This window comes from Neolamprologus multifasciatus, chromosome 23, assembly GCF_963576455.1.
Source record: "Neolamprologus multifasciatus chromosome 23, fNeoMul1.2, whole genome shotgun sequence".
Taxonomy (NCBI): Eukaryota; Metazoa; Chordata; class Actinopteri; order Cichliformes; family Cichlidae; genus Neolamprologus; species Neolamprologus multifasciatus.
The window spans coordinates 8,522,306-8,545,847 of record NC_140460.1 but is presented as its reverse complement, the minus strand read 5'-3'; the positions used below and the strand labels follow the sequence as shown (position 1 = coordinate 8,545,847).

Sequence of the window (23,542 nt, the reverse complement as noted above, 5' to 3'; positions counted from 1 at the left end):
GCTGACACTTCTGAAAATCATGAACGTTTACTCAATTATCTCTGAATATTTATCTCTGAGTATAACAACTTTAACAGTTGTGTTGCTGCAAGTTGGACTGTAGGCTCTGTGCTGCCTCACAGTGGATAGTCACATATACTGAACTGAAAATGAGTCAAGAGCAGCTCTGCTTTAATGCTAAAATGCTGTTAAATATTGAACCTGTGAGTTGTTACAGCCAACCAGGTTAAAGACAAAGTTTTAAAAACTCTCTAACCCACAGACCCTGTCACTGTAACCACATGAGGTCAAATGAGTCTAAAACTATACAATGATTGTGTGGTTTTTCCATCTGATTGGTGCCTTTTCATTCAAATGTTTCACTGCAATGGAAGATGTTTTAAAAAGAAGCAGCTGTAGAGTATTACTATTAAGGTCACTGGATATTTACTCGAGACTCGAGACAAAAAAACAACAACAACCCACAGAAGAACAAAGAAATATGGGTGAATTCATTGAAAAATTTTTTTAAATTACAGGATTTAGATAATAATTGTGTTGCAGCAATTGGACACTGTCAATTTAAACCAGTGTCCAACGTACTTGTCAGCAGAGGTGCAATCTGCTCACGTACTGTGCTTTGGTTCAATTTCAAGGTACTTTTATCTTACTTGAATATATTCACTTTTTAAAATTCATTGTGCTAAATTCCCCAGAGAAAATTAAAAAAAATATAGCACAGGTTTTGAATATCTAAACCAGCTGGCTGTTGGTTTATTCTAACATGGTTTTATGTTGACAGTCTACAACATAAAGTAATTATATCCACTGATACAATACTATACCTATAATTTTTATAGTATTGTTTTTGCGCTTTTGATGCCTAATATTTCTCATTATTTTCTCTGCGTTATTGTAGGTCTCTATCTTACAATATAACTTGCCTTGAGGTGACTGCTGTTGTGGTTTAGCTTTATATAAATAAAACTGAATTGAATGTTTTCTGGTGTAATTTCTATTACCACTGTTTAATATTAAATAAATACATTCCAGCAGTGATTCACCCATTAAGCTCATCCCATTTATGGATTCATTCAAACACTGTAATGAGTCTTAATTATGTATTGCCTACTGGCCCCAAAGGCAAACAGCACTTCTGTGCTTCATTATGTCTGGATTAATTTGTAGCAGTATAAGTTAATATCATTTTAAACATAAAAGACAAGATAATTTAGATGAATGACTGAAAATGTATCAGTGAACAATGATCTCACTAACTGGATATGTTTTCAGCTGCTAGATATTCACCATTGTGGGTACAGACCCAAAACATTTCAACAAAGAGGTTCGTGATTTGAAATTAGCACCCCCCGCGTCGCCTTACTACCCTGCCTCTCACAGTTAGGATCAAAATCTGTTTTTTTTTTCTTCCAAGCCATTTAAGTCTGCAGGGAAATGCACAACAAGCGTTTCTCGATGCTCCTTAAAAGCTAAACTTGTTAATCCCGAGTCTCTCAGTGTCTTAATAGCGTCTCGTTCAGGAATCAGTAAGTTAATAGTGCCTTCACAAATCTGATTTGGACTGTAAACAAAACCTTTATTGAAAGCAGACATGCTGACTCGTGGAAAAAAAAAGAGCACAAGACTGATAAACAGTTTAGTATTTTACTATGTAATTAAAAAAAAAGAAGAAATCTTTAATAAGCAGAAATGTTACTGACAGCTAAATAAGATTTAATAGACATAATAAAATAGAAAAACATTTAAAGGTAAAAAGCTTCTGTTCTCTTCTTTCAGTTTCTGTTTCCTCTGCTCTCTACTTTAACCTCTCTATCTGGCCATCATTTGTGTTTCCGGGGAAAGCTTAGCAGCTAAACCAACAGGGCCTCCTGTGAGGGCGAGGGACAAAGAGAGGGAGAGACACAGAGGAACTTACCTCATACTTCATGACAAACACACAATCACTCCTCCTGCATCTACACACATTTATCTTTTAGCATCTCAGTGTGCCTTACACACAGGTGCGGCCTAAAGTTGATTCAAATGATTCAATGCTCTTTTATTTTAGAGGCAAAGGTAAGTTTTGAGGCCGTGTGATTAAGATAACGTAGTAGAGGTCGACCAGTATGTTGACTGGCTGGTGTTGTTTTATCACATTAAACACACAGTGACACAAAAGCTTTTTTCTTACATAAAGTTGTAGTAGTAGTAGCAAAAAGATTCTTGTAATAATTAGAAAATTATGTCATCATATATCAAAGAAGCTCTGACTCCTTGAAGTAGAGTAGCATCATATTTGAGCGTATTGTATACAAAGTCCAGCTGTAACTTGGTAACAAGTAGTTGGAACAAAAACAATGGCTTTCCTTTTCATTACCATAATTTTTCCGTATCATGTCTGGCATACTTTAATTAGAGTACAATGATATATTGAGCCAAACACAGAAGCAAAACTGAAACCTCCGCTTTCTGAAACCTCAAAAAGTTGATAAGCCCAGTAATAACAAAAGGTAAGAAGAAAAAATCCAAACTAATAGAAAAAGTTAGGCACTGGGGACAAAGGCAAAAAACATGGGATTGCACATGAGGGGAAACAGATGATGAGAGAGGTAAATAAAAACTAAATATAGATGGCAGGCTGATTAGTTTACGAGACACAGCAAAGAGAAAGAGAGGAAAAGAATAAAGACAGAAAGCAAAAAACACAACAATTCACAAAAGAAAACAAAGTACAACATGATGACACGATGTAGGGAAATAACTATAAAGACACACTCTTTGCTAAGCTAATTCGTAGTCTGGATTTGATGTTTAGCTTAGCTTTGCCAGGCTAACTGTGATGACATCGTATCCTGTTTCCTGTCTTCATGTTAAGCTTACTGACTGCACGCTATGACTTAATATCATCCATGCAGATAAAAATATATTAGTCTTACAATATATTTAAAAAGAAAATACATCATGCACTATTACACTAACATTTCTTCACAACAGATAAAACTGAAAACACTCCCTTGCAGGATGCTTTTAGATGTAAATTGATGATCTGGCAGAAAAGACTTGAGCAGGCTATTGGCCCTGACCCCCAGAATGTGACACTGACCCCCCTATCAGCTCTTAACCCGGTTTCATAGCCTTCAGAATTACTACTTAGAGGCTCTAAAGGCCAACAGAGGACTTGGACTATTTGGACTATTTGTTACTGTACTCCCCCCCGTACTTCATTCACCACAGGAGTTACTGAGAAACTCAGGATGAGGCCAACTACAAACAGCAGGAGGAAACAACTTGTTGACAAAAAGGAGGAGACATGAGTAAGAGAATACAGACAGATAAGACAGAGGGAATGAGAGAGTGACTGATTTGAGGATAGACCTGGACTGTTAGGACAGATGGTGTTAGCTGGAGCACTGTAGGGTCCCAGTAACTCGGTCTTATCCCACAGATAGATGTCCTAATCCTGACTAACTCTGCTACAAGCAACAGGCTTACCCGTCTCACCTCACAGGGGCTCCCTCCCTCGTCCTTTGTCTCCTTCACTCTTCATGCACACACGCAAACACACAGAAACAACACAGTACTCAAAAAAGATACGTGACCGGCTAAATGATGCCTGTAGGATAATCACATCATGCCAAAGGCAAAAATGTTATATTATGCTTTATATTTTGTCCTGGTTTTGCAACATCTACATGCACTAATTTTGACTTTTTTGACTAAAATTTTATTTGTAGAGGCTTCAAAAAGTAGTTCCTATATTAAAATGATTGATGGCAAGTATTTTGGCTTTAACTTGAAAGCGACGTTACAATTAATATACTACTAGGATGTATTCCAGTTGTCCTAATTTATAGCACAGGTATTGAGTTATTTATAATAGTAATCATCATAGACTAAAGGATGGCTCAGTGTTACGGCCCTAGCAGGGCCTCCTCCTGAAGGTGCCTGTGTGGGCGTGTCCTTCAATCTCTCCTGCCTTAGCTGCCACCTTTTTTCTTTTGTGCAGCTGACTCTCGTCAGTAATTAAAGGGATTTAAGCCCAGGGACAGGTGAGCTCTGGCCCAGAGTGCCATGTGAATGGTTACAGCTAGTGAGCTGGGTGTTTACAGCTAGTGAGCTGGGTGTTTACAGCTAGTGAGCTGGGTGTTTACAGCTAGTGAGCTGGGTGTTTACAGCTAGTGAGCTGGGTGTTTACAGCTAGTGAGCTGTGTTTTTGCTGTTTGCAGCTAGTGAGCGGCTCTCTTGCTGTTTGCAGCTAGTGAGCTGCTCTCTCTTTTTGACTTACGTTTTACTTTATTGACCAACACTTGAGTTTTGTTTGTTTCCTTAAATGGTGATAGCGGCTTGTCCGTCTCTTTTAGTTGAATATTAATAGAAACTTTAATAAAACTCTTCAATTTAACCCTTTTGCCTCCTTGACTACTTTTTCTGACCCGGACACTTTTTGTTACTTCCCCCTCACCGCCTGCACCACTCAGGGGAACGTAACACTCAGATTAATAGTCTATATGTAATGATTTTGACCATGTTTTTGCTTTGAAATCATTTGTGACATCAAGAGGGCGATTTTTTAGGAATCAAGGGCTCTGCATTCTCCGGTAAATCACAAGGTTTGACCATGGTTTACAAAATTAAAATTATCACATGGGACTCAGTAGGATGCATAACTAGCAATTAAGCCAATAAATTCATCACGAATGCATTTAGTGAGGTCATAGATCCCAGGAGAAGTAGGATAATTTTACCTTAGACTTGAATAGAATTGGATATTCTTTTGCAACCTGTGTAGCTGCCCACTGTTGCCTATTCCAAATAATACAGTTTTTGAAATATAGTCTTTTATAAAAGGTCTGTGATTATTATATGCCCTTTTGTGAAAATGGCATATGTGCAGCATTTATCCCTTTTGAACATACTGCATCCACAGATCACCACAATATTAAAACCACTGACAAGTGAAGTGAATGCCATTGGTCATTTTGTTACGATGCAACGTTCTGCTGATGTGGCTTCTGGTGCACCCAGATGTGTAAGCCTCTAGAAAGCCTAACCCTGCTGCCAAATTCCTGGTGCAAAGCACAGGACAGCTCCAGATGTCCAGTTTGCATCCCCCAACTGATCAGAGCACGATCCTCACAATATTCTGCAGATTTGTTTCATTGTTTTGGCTGAATTGGTGTATAACTTGGCTGCTTACAGTTTACCTTATGATGAGTAAGCAGAAAACCCATGCAGCATGTTGTGATGCATTCATAATGACCGAGTACATCACATTGGCTCATTATCTTTGGAAACAGCCATAAATATTCTATATACATTCTTCCTCTGGGGACTTTGCTTATCATTTAACTTCCTTCTCCTGGGTCCTCTAAGCCGAGTGTTTTTCTAACAGGCTTCTAATCCATCACTTCAGCTGCTAAGCTTTAAATTGCCCATTTAAATTTGACTTTGAACTTGTGCACCTATAAGCTTACACATTTCATATCCTGTAAGCTATTTACAGTCTTTTATTGATTTCCACTCCAGACCGTCTTACTCATCTGAATGGAATTATGAGGCTAGTCACGGGATTAGATCTGATTCTCCCTCTGAAACTAGTGTCAGATTAACAGATACCTGTGCCTACATAAACCATCTGTAATGTACACATAAGCTGTCAGAAGCACTGCTATTACCTCACCTAACCTAGACTCAACCATCTATTCCCACCTCAGATCAATGGATATACTTATCGTCTCTATTCGTACACTTCTACTGATATTTTGATATTTAAGAGTTTAATCCTTTGGAGAGATTTGCCACAAAACAAGCTACAATCTTAAAAGGAAAATAACACATATTATGATGTTCTTACTATTATTCATACACATAATGCTTGAATACTGATCACTTTAACTGGCATCGTAATTATGCACTTACAGAATATAAAATCCATTAATAAATGAACTCTTCATTTGATCCATAAATGCCATAATTTATTTATTTTTTTAAATAGTCAATTAATGACAGACTAAATCTGACAGTTTAACATGTCTATGAGCACAACATCACGTCAACACTAAACACGCAAACAAAAAGTATTAGACGGCTTTAATCTTTAAAATAAAAACAACAAAGATGAAGAGAGATAGAAATTGGGGGTGGCAACAGACAGAGAGACAGAGGCGGTGGTTTTGGAGGATGAGCATGAGGAAGAGAGGGATGAAGGGATTAAGGTGGTCGATACTTTGGCTCCTCTCCCAGACTGAGAGATGACACTAAATCTGTTAATTCATTCCCCCTCTATGCCCCTCCCTCCATCCTCACTCGTGTGGCTGTTCTGATTCTTATCCTCTTGCAGGATTAGGATATTTTTACTGTCATTCTTAATGTCACAAACACGTCAGGCACTTTAATGCTAATACTATTCCCTGAGTTAATAGTGCACCTCACTTATCAATAATTCAGATGCAGTAACATTTTCAGTAAGATCGTCAAACTTTTTGAAAGTATCTACATTAGCGCGAGGATAAAAATAAAACATTTATTTTAGCTGTTAGGACATTTACAACTGTGTTTGGTTTAAACAGATTCTGCAGATGGATGTTGTGGTATTTATGAGTTAATCTGGTTATTTTGGTGGGTTTGGACTGCCTTGTTTTTCTTTAGAAATAGCTTTGCCTCTTTGTGTTTATGTTCATACTGCACTGTATTGTACAGCATACCTCCTTTATGCTTTGATCATTTAAAAACTGTAATAAAGGTTTGTTCTTTTTATAACAGTATGTGTTTCAAGCAGTTTTATTAATTCTAATATTTGATTAAATGTGTGGATTTAATTTTACTCATGACAAAATGTGATTTTTGTTAACAATTTCCAATTCATTTCAAATTCTGGAGTAGTTGAAGCTGTTCCTCTTAAACACCGCAGTTTATCCTAGAATCCACCTGCAAGTGCCACCATGCTCCAACAGCCCAAAAATGACATGTTCAACATTTTAACCTATACTTTTCATTTTTTTATACAAACTTTTGGTGGACATATTGTACCTAACAGTATGTGTGTATGTGCATAGATGCACATCTATGAATGTACCTCAACACCTCATCTATGCTTTTCGATAGACATACTCACATACCCAGTATCAAGTAAATATACATACGCCTCCATTTTCATTGGTTACTAATTTTTTGGTTTGGGTAGTTTAAAAATGATTTGTGTATTTCCTCTAGTAATAATTGCATTTGTCCATAATTAGGATTCAGAGAAACATTAGCTTCACCATGTTGTAAATTTCCTTCACAGGTATGTTCAACTGACATATTGAATTAGAAAATCACATGGCAGCAACTCAGTGCATTTAGGAGTGGTTCAGGTGTCCTGCTGAAGTTCAAACTGGGCATCAGTGTGGAAGAAAGGTGGTTGAAGTGACTTTGAATGTGGTATGGTTATTAGTGCTAGATGGGTTGGGCTGAGTATTTCAGAAACTGCTGATTTACTGAGATGTCACACACTTACTGTCTCTGAGGTTTACAAAATATCCAGTGTGCTGCGGTTCTTTGGGCCAGACTGCTTTGAGCTGAAAGGAAGGTAACAGTAATTCAAATAACCACTTGTTACAAGCAATGTTTGCAGAAAAGCATACCATAGAAGCTTAAACATTAGCGAGAAAAGCCTTACACGGTCTAAAAAGCCTCCATGTCTGGTGTGATATTTGGATGGTAGATCAGTGGTGTAATAGTGTGAGGGATATTTTCCTAGCACACTTTGGGCTCCTTACCAACAGATGAGCAGTGTTGGGGAGTAACGGAATACATGTACCGCCGTTACTTATTTAAAATACAAAATATGAGTAACTGTATTCCGTTACAGTTACCGTTTAAAAAGGTGGTATTTAGAATACAGTTACTTTGTTGAAATAAATGGATTACACGGCGGTACTTTCCTGTTTCATATTGTCGCGGGTCAGGACTGTTTGGGTTTTGTTTGACAGCTACGTTCTGTTGTTCCAGGTGGCAGCGTTAAGGTTGCCATGGTTACAGGGCGACGCTCTCTCTCTCTGCGTGTTTCCTGGGTGAGAGAGCGCCTGTTGTTGTTGTGCTAAGCTAATAGGCAGAATGCTACAGGGCTCTAAAGAATGTAGCATCATGGGCAGTGTAGTCCGTGCTGCAGGGAGAATGGACTGCCATACACGTTATGTGTCTGTGAGCGAGGGAGGGAGAAAAAGGAAAAGTACGAGCTGTCATCGAGCAAAAACGGGAGCTGGAAGCATGTAAATATAATAATAACCACTGCAGCCAAGAAGAGTGCCTGACGAGCCCAGTTGTAAGTAAGCTATTAAGACTCGACTGTACACCGTGTTTGTGTTTTCCTCTGAAACAATAAGTTCCGTTGCAGCAGCCTTTCAACGCCTCTCTCTGTCTCTGGCTAGCAGAGTTGACCCAGACAACAAAGTAAAGCTAGTTTTCGGCTACGAGCCCGACACAGAACCCACTGTATTAGCCAAAGGTCCCTTTACTACGGTTCGGAGCCGCGGACCTTCAGTAACAGTAATAAATCACAGCAATAGTACAGTATTTTGGGGCATGTAATCTGTATTCTGTAATGGAATACATTTTAAAAGTAACCTTCCCAACACTGCAGATGAGCATACTTTAAATGGCACAGCTTACCAGGGTATTTTTGCGGATCTAGTCTATACCTCTATGGCCACCGTGTACACATCTTCTGATCATTCAAAGTCGTTTTTTGAACACAGTGATTCCACTGTACTAAGATGACCTCCGCTGTTACCAGAGCTCAATAGATCTCCTTTAGGATGTGGTGAAATGGAAAATTTGCATCATGGGTGTGCAGCAGACAAATTAGCAGTAATATTATGAAGCTATCCTTGCACAAATCTCAGAGGAACATTTCCAGCCCTTGTTGAATTTCTAGTAGAAATAATTAATTGAGCTCTGAAAGCAAAAGGGCTCCAAGCCAATACTTGCAGACTTAGTTCAAGTATCCAGTGACTGTTTAGAACAACTGTCAGTTAGTGCAAATGATGTCTGTCTTGAAATGTATGTCTTCAAGGTTTCAGTGTCAACTTTCCTTCTTACTTGTTTTTATTTTTTTTGCAATGCCGTTTCAGCATGCTTGTTAGGTATGGGCGGTCCATGAGGCACATGTCACTGACAGCTACAAATGTGAATTTGACCTATGAACCATGGCTTAAAATGATCCCAGTTCTAAAACAGAATAGACTGCCTGTCCTGAAGACATTTAAAAACAGATGTAACCACACATCAGTGAGCAACTGGTTATGCAGGCAGTTATAGACTGTTTAATGAACAGGTCAAAGCTCACCCTTTTAAATTTCTACCAATTTAGCAACAGTGCGTTTTAATTCCAGAGTTTTGATTGCATTCATGTTCCAATCAGGATGCATTTTAATCACATGCTGACTTTTACTGCATTGCAAAAATATTAACATTCCCATCTCTTAGTATGCTTACAACTCTTTTAAACTCTTGCTCACTGTTCTTTGCACATTTTTATGACTTCAAGTGAGATAACCCACTTTTAGAAAGAAGCTGCCAAGTTCTTCCTGGTTACTGTATTTATATGACAGCATTACATAATTAGCAGTGAGCAGTAGTTCTGCAGGTTGTCTTCATTAGTTGCTACAAACCATGGACTGATGTCGTTTGAGCCACACCATCTGACAAACAGGCTGCTGGGCCGAAAGATGACTCCAAAGGCAGTAGCCTCTGTCACCCATTAGGGAGGCAGTTCCCATGACAACCCAGCTGAACAGCTCACTTATGACCTTTGCAGACGTGGTTGTAATTACATTAAATTACACTGCATCTTTTCCTTGTCTGCTTTCATGAGTCATTATCCATGCAACTACAGCACACACAGGACAAAGGATTTCGGCATTAGTTGTAAAAGGCAATGTGCTCAATTTAGAAGAAAGTAATTTTTAAGTTGTATGCTGCACTTACAATAAGTCACAGACGCTATAGTCAGGCTGAATCCCTCCTCATTTCAGAAGGAAGATTTTAATTTTATACCACATACAACACTTTGTATGTGTTCATACAAAGTGTTGGGAGCTTTGTATGAACACATTCATACGCATTTCTTTGGATTGTCTGCATCCTTTTATTTTCACTTATCTTTCTCTTCTGCCCACACATGTTCTCTCTCTGGCTCCTCTCTTCCCTCGGCCTTTATGTGATCGTCATGTTGCTTGGTAACAAGCAGAAGAATGATGAGGAGAAGAGTAGGATGTGTTCACATCATCTGTAAGAAACATGCTGAGCTACAGTCACCGTAACTGCAGCCATGAAACTTACCCTAAAGTGTAAGACTGGAAAACTTATGACAATTACTTTTTGGTTTGCTGTGTTGCAAGCCCAACATTGTGTCTTATTTTCATCTGTATTTGAGTTTAATATCTAGCCATTCTAGTTTGTTTTGGTTGAAATAAACTTCTCTCCAAGCAAAATCTACTTCTTCAAGCCAAGACACTACATGTTCTTTTTTCTGGGTTTCTTTGCTTTCTAACATGTCTGTGTTCGGTGGAACATGTGGAAAATAATGCTAAAATGTTAATTTAGGTGTTTATTTTACACTTTGTTTATCAGATATCTTTATCAGTTGGTGTAAACAACATGACACCACGGATGCATCCTGCCTCAGCACCAACTGAGCATCATTTAAACACTACAGCATACCTGCTTACCATGTCCATACCTTTATGACCAAAATCTTTAGATGACTCATTCTGACTTGTTACAAAGCTGAATCTAATTTTTAAAACATCATATTCCTAAAACAAAAAAGTTTCTCTCTGTTGAATCTGGTTTTATCCAGTGTTTAAGTAATTATCCAAATGACTGCCTAATTATATAGATAATGATGCTCATTTATTGCACACTGAAACTGTTCAGAAAGCTTACAGTACTAATAATAGCTCTCTTAATCCAATTAATCAACTGGGAAAATGACACTGTGATTCCAATACAACATACAAAGTCATGCAGTAAATGTCTTTTTTCTTAAAATAAGATACTGTAACATTCAAAGCCAGAAATCTCTGCCCTATCATAAATGAAAATAAATAATGTGTATTTTCTCATCATTTGCATGTGTTAACGTTAAAGAAAATGTGTGATATGTTGAATATTATATTAAGTTTTTAATTAATTAATTTCTTCTTTCTTTTTTTAACCTTCCTTTAGAAACTCAAAGCTGCACTTACTGAAGCAGGTCTCTCCACAGTTAATTTATGACATTAATTTTGAAGTATTTCATGATAAAATGGATTCCACATTAGTTTCGAGGTGAAGTGGGTCTAAAAGCTCAAACCAGCACCTGCGTTATATTTCACTCCACCGTCATGAAGTCATTGCTACAGCTGCTGCCAACACACTCCATCCAAACCCACCATAAATCAGAGTTTGAGATGTTAAATCTGAAGTGAGCTGCTTGTTTCTCAGGCAGAGTAGAGTAGCTGAGCCCAGAGTAGATTTGGGGAAAACGAAATATTTACCTAGAAAGTGTTTGTGATTAATTAACAAGGGACTCATCAACGCAAACTTGTAAAACCAGTATTTCCCGGCCACCTGAGGGAGTTTTGGGATCTGATGCAGAAATGCATTCATAAACTCTGCAAAATATACACGTGTTACATTTAATGAACTCAGCAATTAGTTTAAGTCAACTGAAAAAACCGCAAACACTTTCGCATTCCCCCAAAGGCTGTTTGCTCATTAAAAATCACTGACTCGGTGGGAAAAAATAAACCTGTTTATCTCCATTTCAGCAAACTGCAGAAATATTTCCTCACTGCGTGGCAGTATTGTAACTCGCATCTGAGTCATTACAGCATCTTTAGAAAAAAAAAAAAGGTCACAGCACGGTTGCTAATGACAACCTCCAAGACTGCTTCTCTTCTCGGATTGTGTGTGTGTGTGTTCGTGTGTGCCCAGTGGTTGCCTCATTTGTGAGGATCAGTCGCCCCCTGCTGTTTCTTTGACGTGCGAATATGTGAGGTTGGCATTTCTGAAGTCAGGAAGTAAATTTAGCATCCACCTGTGATCATGAAAATCAGACGGTTAGAGTTTGATACTGCAGAACCATAGCTTTGGCCTTGGGTATTAGATCTACAGATCTACACATGAGCTAACGGAGATAACATGCCAATAAACAAATAAATAAACAAATAACTAAATAAAATTCTTTGTAGTTTTACAATAGTCTTTAATGTTGAGACCATTGACTGTACATAATAGATGGTTGTGGCTGCCTAGGAGTTTGTCAACTCATATTTTGAAGTTTGGGATGTTGCATTTTGGATGGTTTTATTGAGTCAAAAATAAAAGATGCCCAGATAAGAAGTCATTTAGAAGAGTTACAAGTTGAGAAATCCTTAGTAGCAAGATGCATTACAGGCTATATTTGCACAAAACATTTATTTAATTTAATTTAAATGGTCACTAGGACATAAAAAAATGGAATGCACAGAAGTCAAATTGCTCAAAAACTGCCAAAATTTGTCCCCAAATAAAGTTTCTGATAGATTTTTCCCCTCAAAGTTATTCACCATGTTAGCTGTTTGAGAGTTTTTTTCCTATATTTAAATTCAGGTTATTTGATGTCTCATTTTTATGTGATATCACACACATACACACCTTGTCTTTAGTACTTTGTAACATTTCAATTAAATACTAGAATTTCACTCACTAACACCGGTGTGCAGATTGGTTGGTAATTGAAGTCATCACAGAGAAGCTCACATCATTTGTTGGATCATTTTACTGGCTGCATGACGCTAATAATGCATAAGGCTCTATCTCCATGAAAACGACTCTATTCATTTCTCTTTGCAGTTGATAGCTGGTCACTATGACAGAGATTCTCCAGCTGTAAGTTTCCTACAGCATCCTCTGTCAGTCAGTGATATTCTGTTTTCACCTCAGCTGCTTATCTCAAAGTTGAAATGAGTTTAAGTCTGTCATGGCCAGTTTGCCTGTCATCACTGTAAGTCACTGAATTGCCATTCACGGTCTCTGCTAATTGGTTTCCGTGTGAATAGTTTAAGCCTTGACACAATTTCATCAGAGGAGCTGCCCTCCTACCATGGCTTCATTTCTTTTCATATTTCTTTTGACATTTTGGTCACATGGGGGCAGCAAAAACAAATCCAAAATGATATTATTGTCTTAAAGTTGACTTTTGGAAAAAGCTGCCTAATTACACATCCAGCAGACACAAACATATATATATGATGAAATCCTGAGTTATCTGTTTAGGTTCATGTTATGGTAGACTAAAACACTTGAATTGAAGGCAAATGAACTTCTCTTTTTAGGTTCTTCAAGATGTTTCACCTCGAATCTTCCAAAAGCTCTTTTGAACCATGTGTCTGTGATGTGGGTGTTTGGTCTCTCCCATGTATAGGTTTGAGAACAAACAAATAATTCAAGCACTCCACCAACACAAGGTGCAACACAGGAGATCCAGCTCACCAGGACAACGCTTGAAGGAGGTTTTTTAAAAAAATATATATCTACAGTTTGGACAAAGAAGACAGCTGCTTTATGAGAGGAGAAGGGTTCATTTATATCCATCGTTAGAGGTGGACTACAATACCAAGCATCAGCCATAAATCTTGAGATCCCTTTCCAGGTGTTTCAAATCCCAGTCACACCTTGGTCATGTGACCCTAGTGACATATATAATGGCAGGATTAGTCAGCAACTTTCATGACCACCTCCAAGTTGATAACCTTATTAGGAGTTAAATAGGAAGCAGTTTGGTTGCCTTTTAAATCTAATATTCAAGACATTAATCTCAAACGGTTTCTTTTGTTACCTGAAAGGATATTCACACAACTTAAATTGTTTTAGACTTTCTGGGCCAGTTCATGATCGGCACTCTCCTGTTGTGTCTTTTTCTGTCTAGTTATGCTTTAACTGCATCGGTAGTTTGGTTGGTGAAAAATGAAGCTGTTGTTAATCAGGTAGCATTGCAGTGGATCAAATCTGATGGTACTTTTCTGTTTTCGTAATTCCATCAAATTTGACAAGATCCGCATCACCACTGGCTGCAATCAAAAAACCATGACAGAGCCTCCACTGTGTTTTACAAATGGGTGTAGGCGCTCACTGTTATAGCTCTTTCTTCATCTCCTCGGTACAAATTGAGACAAACTTTCCAAATTTAGATTGATCACTCCATAAGACATCATGCCACTGACTTTTAGTGCACTTCTTGTGTAGCTTAGCTACACAGCCTTTCCACAGCCACAGCCTTTCCCTATTTCCCTTCCGCAAGACTGACTTCTTCCCCTGCACACCATCCTGAGATATATCAAGTTTTCAGGTAATAGCTCAGTGGCAATCTCCCTGTGGGTGCAAAAATATGCATTCATGGCTGTTATTTTCACGAAATAAACACATATGTTTTAAGACAGGCTTCTAGTAACAAAGTGCCCAAAGATACAATTTAAATTAAACTAAGTTCTTAGTGTTTTGTTATGTGTCGACACAAAACTGGTCCATCACTTGTGTTCAGGCTATTTTTTATGCTTGCATAATTCATGGTTCAGTACTAAGTGGCTTAACAAACAAACAAACGAAAAACCCAATTATTCTTATGATCATTTATAAGGATTGGGCTGAAAATGAGTGACAAAACAGCTAATGTCCGACAAAAGATCTTCAGCAGGTAAAACAAAGAAACAGAAGAAACAGGGATTGGCTCAATAGTGTACGTTAGGTCATCCCTTTTTGTTAGTGGAAGATCTTTCATCAAATTCTCTTTTTTTACTGTGAGAGAATTGGATAATGTTTGAATTATACAATCCAAATTCAAATTTTATTCATCACATACACAATCATACACAGTACGACATGCAGTGAAAGAAATTAAAAATAAAACAAAATTAAAAATCAAGTCTAAAATGAAAGTTAAAAATCAAAATGAAAAAGGGGTGCAAACTGACAGTGAACTGTAAAAAAACAGTAATTGAGTTATATTATTGAAGTGCACTATTATTTATCAATATCAATCCAAATTAAAAAGTCAGTTTAAGTCTAATTAAAACTGTTTGTTGTATAAAATGTCATAAAAAATCTATATGAACAAAAAATGTTAGAATTTTGTCAAATTTTCGTATGACAAAGACCAACCATGTGTTAATATTTTTTTTAATCTTGTATGTATGAGTTATTGTTTTATAAAATCCTAACTTGTTTTTAAAAGATAATAACTCATCACATACACAATATTATATCTGCCAATTTAATAGACTCAAAAGACGCCGAGTTAACACTCAAAAAAGTGAGCAAACCAGTAAGTATTTACATGTTAGGAACTAGGACCAGTGAATTTTTACTCTAAAAAGACATTATTTAAATCTGTTATGAAGTATTATTTAACTTTACATAATAAGTAAATAAGTACTTTGTAACAGTTTTGTTGTTGGTTTGTGTGTGTAGGAATATAATGAAGTTTGTTTTTTTTTTGTTCCCAGGTCCATCAGGAGGTCAAACCAGCCCATAGGAACTATACATATAACACAAACACAGCCTTTCACATACAAATTGGGATTTAATCCACTGTTTATATAAACTACAAACTATGAATATGATTTAATGGATTTGCACAGGCAATAAACACGTCCTACCTTTTGTTTTTCATTAGGCTTTTATTCATACAGTGACGGTGCTCAAACATAATATTTCTTTTTTTTTTTTTCTATAAAATATATTAACTTTCAGTTCCTGAAAGCAAAACTAGATATAAATCATCAAGTTTCATTTGATAAGAAGCAACTCATTTTCAAGTGTCAACCAAGGCAATCAACTGTATCAGCGGTCAAAAATGCATTGCAGATTTAAGAAACCACATTCTAATAAAGACATTTGTATTCTTCTGCCTAGCGAAGCCACGACGCTCAAGCACTCAGCCGGCTGTCCACCAACACACACACGACAATGATCTCATGGGTTTTTCTAAAGTAGCAAATACTTTTAAAATACTGTAGCCACAAAAAGAGCTTCACGTGAGAGAAAAGCAAAGACAAGAAACTCAGGGTGAAGAGGGAGGAAAGTGACGAGAGGAAAGTGTTTGAACCGAAGCGAGTGAACAGTGTTTTATGATGTCCTGCTCTGATGTTAGGCCTTTTCCCTCCTCTTCGCTCTTTCACCTCGCTGGATGACAATTCTGGCTTGACAGCGGCAGGTGAAGTTCTCGGGTATCACAACAGCTCGCTTTCCCCAGGTGCTGAGTTGAAGCTGTCTGTACGGTGGAACAGGATCATTAAATAGATGATCAGTACAGTTCAGCTGAGAGCTACAGATACATTACCTAATTTGCCACTGTATTATAATTGTGTTTAATGTTTTATAGACAGTAATTATACTTCCACATTATGGTAACACACACATAGTAACTGATTACACCTGGTCGCCCGCCCACACACACAAACACACATAAATAAAAACAGAGAAACATGTACCAGACAAGTCCAGGGACTTATTTCTGTTTTGGGGTAGTCTAGGTTTTTTCACGGGGGGTTTGCGATTTGGGGGCTTCTCAACGTTATTAGGGCTTTCCCTGTCAGTGCCTGAGTTCAGCGAGGACAGAAGACACAAATTAACAGTTAGATAGAGACGCTTCATGCAAACAGAGATCAACAAAACGTGTTTCATTCACAAAAGTGTGCGTATAACATTCTAAGGCGAATAGCTGCAGCTCATAATGCGATTATACCTGCATCACAGGACATTGCTTTTCTGTTCCTCTGGGGCTTCACCGGTGCTTGAGGCCTGAGTCCTTCGTCGCCTGAACAACATGTGATTGACACACAACAGGAGGTATCTTTAGATTTTGTTTTGGACGGACAAGGGACAGGATAACTCTGCCGTGATGTTATTGTACCTGCCATTTTCATGTTTTTTAAATGAGACATTTAATATTGTTACATTTGTTTTAAAAGAACACTCGATCACGTGAACTAATACACCGAAAAGGGTGTCAACACGAAACAAACTGTGTTAAACTGTTAAAGCAGGGCCAGTAAAACAGTCAATTTGGCTAAGCAGGCAAGTATTAACTAAGTGCACTTAAGGTGGGGGACTGCTTTTGGCGTAATCAAATACGCCAAGGGAGTTTGTCGCAGAGGCTTTCGTCTTATTATTCTAAAGGCTAGACTCTGCTTCTGCTGCTACACTGGAGACTAAAATTACCAGCATCATTTCAGCCAGAGTTTTATAGTCTGGGGAACAATTCTCCAGGGGAAGGGATCAGAAATCACCCAAAGTCCCTGAATGTGGGACTTTCTGATCCTGCAAACACACTTCACCAAGAGGAAATCGTGCAATATGTCTGCACATAGGAGTAGCTGCAAATGTGACCCTGTAGTGGCCACAAAGTTGCTTTGATGTCTTGATGGAGGATTCTACAAAAGGATATTTTATATAAAGAAAACAGACAAGATTACAGCATTTAATGTTAGGTTAGAGCTAGATTAGAGTATTCTAATCAATTCAAATCTATCAAATTTTACATTCCTGTTAAAAAGTTCAATCAGTAACATTTTTGTCAATTAAAATATTCAGTTAAAGGACATCTGCACACAACTTAGTTATATCTATTTTTCCTCTTCATTTCCTTTGTGGTCCTTGACAAACCTTTGCAGTCCTATGGCTTATCGTTGATAATCAATGCAAAGTTGTTCTGATTAATGAATTTTATCCTGCAATGAAACATTTCTGCCCTGATGGGAGTTTTCTCTTCCATGATGACAATGCATTCATCTACAGAGCACAAGGGCTCTCTGATGGTTTGTTGATTATGATATCAATCATGGACCACCATCAAGCAACAACCCTCACCAAATGAAGTAAAATCTTTGGAAGATTTTGTTTCGTGCCTTCTGCAGAGTTCTGAAGACTTCGCTCACTGACTGGATTGTGGCTTAAAGCAGGTCTCTGCGGCGGCAAGTCTAAATACCGTTAATTTGCTAAATCAGCAGGCTAGTGGTTGTTGCTTCAGAAAAGTAGAAATAAATTGTTTGAGTACATTAAAAAAAGCATGTCTGCTAATTGTTTTCAGCCCAGGTACCTTGGCTTGCAGCTCTGTCTGGCAACCCATGTATTGGCTTATCAACAGGAGGTGGGACGGGAGGAGGAGGTAAGTTCCTTTCATTGGCTGATTCTTTTGGAAAAGTCACAAACGAGGAGGTCTTTGGCTAGGCATGAGTACAGCACATGTGAACAAACACAGAGACAACATCATCAATGAACACATTTGGTTTAAATATACGCTAAAAAGAACTGAGCAAACAGAACAAACCGACTTGTGTGTGGCTTTAAATTTCATACCTTTTCAGGAATCGGGGGAGGGTGACCTTCAGAATCTCGTCTCTTTTCCTTCTCTTTCTTCTCCATATTTCCAGGGTCCTTCTCTATATCTTCCTCCTCCTCTGTAGCTATAGATAAAAGAGAAGTGAGTGGCATGTAGACTTGCGGCAAAAACTGCAGCAAAAACTCTTTGCAAGCTAAAACAAGCTTTTTGACCTGCAGCAAATGAACACGGTTGACCTGTGTATTACCTGGCAGAGCATCTGAGCTCTCAAGTCGATGCCTCTGCCTCAGCTTGGACAGATTGGGTTTGCTGCTTTGTGGCGGGGGGTCAGGTTTTGATGTCGCTCGACTGACAGAAAAGCCACCTCCTCCTCCACCTCCGCTCATCTTCCAGCCTTCTGAGAAAACTCCACCTGCATCAGGACACGCATGTCTGTCTCCCTGCGTGTCCTGCGGATGCCACTCTATGGCTGAAGCCTCTACGTTTTTCAGAGGATCTGTTTCATGTTTTGGAGACGGCGTCCTGTCCGATGGGTATGGAGGGAGTGGCCTTTGAGCTAGTTGAAGTCCTTGGACCTGTCTGTCTGTCTTTCTTCCCTGATGTCTGCCCTCATTCCACTGATTGTCCACTTGCATGTCTGCCGTCTTGTTCTCCGACCATGACCTTTCTATCTGTCTGCCGCCCATCCACTGCCTTTCAATTTTTCTGTCAATCTGCCTCTGAGTGTGTCTGTCTACAGTCCACTGTCTGTCCATGTGCCTGTCTGGATGCCTGCTCTCAGTCCAGTACCTGTCTGTTTGTCTGTCGGTCGTTCTCGCATCTCTGTCTTGCAGCCTGTCGTCAAACCACTGTCTGTCTACATCGCCATGCCTTGCTTCTATCATCCACTGCTTGTCTGCTTGCAGCACCTCTGCCGTCCTCTGTTTGTCGTCCGCCCAGTACTTGTCCGTATCCTCCGGCTGTTCAAACACAGCATCCACTTCAGATTTCTGTCAAAACAAAGCAAGAAGAGGTTACGGACGCGTTACAAACTTTCAGTTAATAACAATAGTGGATTACACTGGCCCTACCTCTCTTGGAGAATAAAATGGGTGTTTGCTTCCACCCACACATGTGTGAGGGATGCCTGGCACTGGTGGTGGACTCAAAACGATAGTACTTTTCCCTTGGTGGTCATTCATTTTCCCATCAGCCACCTCGCTGGGAGATCCAGCTCTGGCAGTAGACCTTGGAGGCTGGAGGAGAGTGTATACATTCTCCATTGCTGTCCTAAAAGTTGGAAGATGAAAAAATGTCCACAATTTCTCCTAATTTATCCCACATATTCAAAATACACAAAAATGTAACACATTTTTAAAACAGGACATTTAGAACGTATCAATTTTCTGGCGAAAATCAGATATAATACCATTGTAATCTGTATTTGACATGCAGCGTGTTCATTTCTAATCACTCGGCTGACTGTTGGATCCAGAATCGGAGACACCGGCTGCCATCTACATCTGTGTACACACTCTGGCATCAGCCTGCCTGCGCTTTGGCAGCTATCAGCCATTTCTTATATCAACAAAGAAATAAGGAAGATTAAGAGTGATATTTGTTGAACTATTCATAGGGTTCAGTGCTGTGGAGTGTCCTCACAAGAATCAAGATATTAAGCAAAAGATGTGAAGATGTAGCGTTGAATATGGAAAGATAAAGTCCTAGTTGACGTTTTGCATTTCCATCTGTGAGTTCAAGGCCAAATCTTTCTTGAGAAGAATCCTCGTGCATGTGTGTGCGTGCAAATACACTAACCCCGTGGGTGCTGTAGCAACAGTGTGACTCCCATCTCCATAAACCTCAGCTTCTGACTCGGGCCCCGGATGGGACAGAGTTTGGTTGCGGCTTTTACGGAAACCAAAAATGGCCAGCATGTTTCTCCTCTTCTTCCTCCTCAGAGAGTGCGCTTTGTGCAGCGACGAGAGCTGACTGCAAGAGGTGAGAGAGATCGATGAAACACACACGGTTCATTCCAGCACATTCATGTTTGGTGTCTACAGATGAGTCACCTCCATCAGGATATCACTGGATTCATCACAGCCATCCTGGCTGTCTCATCGGCTGCTGCGTTTTGTGTGTTGCTAAGCTACATCTCGTGATATACAGTGATTTATCCAAAGTTCACTTTTTATATTACAAAAGTAATCATTTTAAAAGCACCGACTTCGCCTCACGAGCTTCCGCGTTGAAAAGAGCGACATGATTCTGATAAGCTCTGGATGCTGTTTATGAATTCAGCTTCACCAAAATGAAACCTGCATCTCCACATATTAAAATGACGGTTTTGCATTTGAGGCCACTTTTGTGTTAACAAAATGGATAAAAATAAATTGAGAGTTAACCGTTAATTTTTTAGCAGCCTCGGGAATTTGTTGTCACCTCAGAGAAGCGAGTAATGTTTCAGATTTATAAAGCTGGACAAGGGGACACACTAGCAGAGCTGCAGTACACGTCAGGTGAAAGTATTGACATCTAGAGCATTTGAGCAGAGTGGGGACTAGGGAGAGAGACCTGTGCCTGCTACCCAGATACAATCGGGAAGATAAAAGGAGTGCGCTCTGTCTTCATTGCTTCATTGCTATCAAAGATCCAATTAACAGCTGAACCAGGAAGCATAAGGGTGACAACAATAAAGTGGAGTGAAAAGACTAAAGTTTTGATCTATGCACTGCATTTGTATGAGTTTCTGTATCTATTTTGATCATTTGTGTGGAAATATAAAAGTTTAGTGACCTGTGACAGCCTCAGGCAGCAACTTTACGCTGAACACTGATAGCTGGCACGCTGTGGTGTGGTGGATTTTATGTCCCTGAGAGCAGTCTTGGAAAAAAGTCACTATAGGTTATTAACTTTACTCTATGATTTTTGATGCAAGCGTGACTGCGCACCATTTAAATAGGAGAGGACGAGGATCAAATACATGTGAAATTGTAGAACACCTACTGCAAAAATGCATTCTTGTTCTTAGTAACTGTCAAAAAAAGGTGAAAACATGTGGACTAAAAGGACTAGAATAAAGTTATGCAGAGATATTTTCAGTATTTGTTGCAGGATTCGATATGAGATGCAATGTAGAAGCTGAACTGCATGCTCTGTGTCCTTGTCTTTATTTTTGTAACACTGCAGCAACTGATTACACATTGAACAAAACCACCAAACCAGATCTCTGTGAGGTACCTTGACGACTACTTTGATCATCAACATGCAACCACCAACTGACCAATCATCTTACTACCAAATCACAAACTCCAAACAGTCCAGCTCCACTAATCATCACAAAGTTAATGATTTAATTAAGAAGAGATGAGGGTTGCTCGATCTGCCTCTGAATGTTCGAGCAGACAGCGGGACATAAGGAGCGAGCCAAACCTCGCCGTGAGATTGCATCAAAGACAGACAACACACTGGCCACAGAAACAGTCTTGTTGGTTTATGAAAGTCATGAAGCATAAGCCAATTAAAATAACAGCTCAGTAAAGGTGTGAACACACACGCTGTCAGAACTCAGCAGGGTTCACAACAAAGGAGGAAGAATCATTGATCTTATGTCTTGAAATGCAGGGTTTTCTTCTGAATCCAGGTCAGTTAAACTGCAGACGTTTTGACTGAAGGATTAGTGAAATAAGACTGCGGAAATGTATCTTGGTTAACAAACTAACATAATGAAATGTTTAAAAATATCACATTTACTAATTAGGAATAATAATCAAAAACATAGCTTGCAAAAAAAAAGAAAAAAAAAGAAAAAAGAGAGAAAGCAACAGATGCAGAAACCCCCCCTGAGTAAGTAAAAAAACCTTTCAACCCTTTGAAGGTACCTGTTTTAAAAATTCTTTTTATTCTGATGTTTAAATATATAATCAAATGCACTGACGGAGAAACACACTCAACACAGTGCATCAAAAAATGTAACCACATACAAAGGCAGCTTTTCAAAAGGCATAATTAAGAATAAAATACCATTTCTAACAGGCTTTCACAGTAGGACTACTGTTGTTTATAAGGAAAATAACCAGCTAACACTACCGAACAAATACTAAACCTATTTATCTTGAGATATTACAAGTGGTGCCCGAGATTGTTTTCATAGAATTAAAGGGAACCCACTATGCTCATTTCCTCTATATATTTATTCTTGGACATTACTAAAATAGTTTTGCATGATTTTGAAACTGTCTTTCATCTTATCACAGGCCTTGGTGCACCCCTCAGCTCATCCTCTGAAACAAGCTTTTTGAGCTTTCTTCATCCTTCCCTTAAGGAAACTTTCTTCTGATTGGTTGTCCCTTATAAAAAAAAGCCCATCTAAACAGTGGGTGTTAGGAGATGTATGCCTGGGATTACCATATTTAGGATATCCCTTCTCTCTGCCATACAGAGCCAAGAGTAGAAAAACGCTGTTAGAGTAGTTTGAAGCCTGAGCCTTTTGCTTATAGGGATTAGTTGTACTTATACATACACTGACCTCATTATTTTAAGCTTTGGCCATGATTACCAGGGGCACCATATACACAGACAGAAAAGAAGGAAACGCAAAATAGATAATGACTTGAAAGTGAACCTATGTGTTTAACTAAAATGAATTGAAATGAAATGAATTGACAGCTCAGCATCTTAGCAGTTTGATGTTAGCTACAAATATCTATTTTATTCTATGAAAGACACATTTTTCAGAGTGCCTGGCTTTCAGTGCAATACAATAATTTGTCTATTCATATTGTGTCTTTTGTTATCTTCTTTTCTTGGCTTGCCACTGAGACAGTTTCCCTCTTTGTTACATAATCGGATGGAAATCATTATATCGATTGATGAAAAATTCTCTTGGAGTTACTTATTTTGTAATTCCCCTAATGCAATCCATGGATGTGCATTGCACACATCATACATTTTAAAATTGCTTCAACCCATGTACCCATTTTCCTTTTACCCAGTTATCACAACTATTTACATAAAAACTGAACAGAGCATTAGCTGAACTCGGTTAAATTCAGCCTGGAGTTTAACAAATCAGCTGATCTCAGTAACAGTCCGTATCGGCTGATGGTTCAGCTGATCCTCATCTTTGTAAATATCCAGTTTGCAAATCACAAAAAGACACCGTCTTTAAAGAGTTTTCTCCTGCACATTCTTACTGCACACCTGCAAGCCACCTTGCAACCCACCACAGTTCCTTCT

The 23,542-nt window shown here is 38.6% G+C and overlaps 1 protein-coding gene across 3 annotated transcripts in view; it reads right to left on the bottom strand.

The window, feature by feature from the left end:
• Window positions 1-15,642: 15,642 nt before the first annotated feature.
• The window catches only part of LOC146490976 (capping protein, Arp2/3 and myosin-I linker protein 3-like), a 34,170-nt gene continuing 26,270 nt past the window's right edge, over window positions 15,643-23,542 (bottom strand). Inside the window, exons 33-40 of one of the 3 annotated variants that reach the window (XM_085151187.1) lie at window positions 20,123-20,296; window positions 19,396-19,594; window positions 18,573-19,314; window positions 18,343-18,449; window positions 18,083-18,209; window positions 16,730-16,801; window positions 16,476-16,583; window positions 15,643-16,255 (exon numbers count right to left, since the gene is read on the bottom strand). In XM_085151187.1, coding sequence (XP_085007313.1) covers window positions 16,215-16,255; window positions 16,476-16,583; window positions 16,730-16,801; window positions 18,083-18,209; window positions 18,343-18,449; window positions 18,573-19,314; window positions 19,396-19,594; window positions 20,123-20,296 — 1,570 coding nt within the window. In that variant the 3' untranslated portion in view covers window positions 15,643-16,214. Of the gene's footprint in view, window positions 16,584-16,729; window positions 16,802-18,082; window positions 18,210-18,342; window positions 18,450-18,572; window positions 19,315-19,395; window positions 19,595-20,122; window positions 20,297-23,542 lie in introns of all 3 variants that reach the window. The other 2 variants (XM_085151186.1, XM_085151188.1) reach the window with 2 other exon arrangements.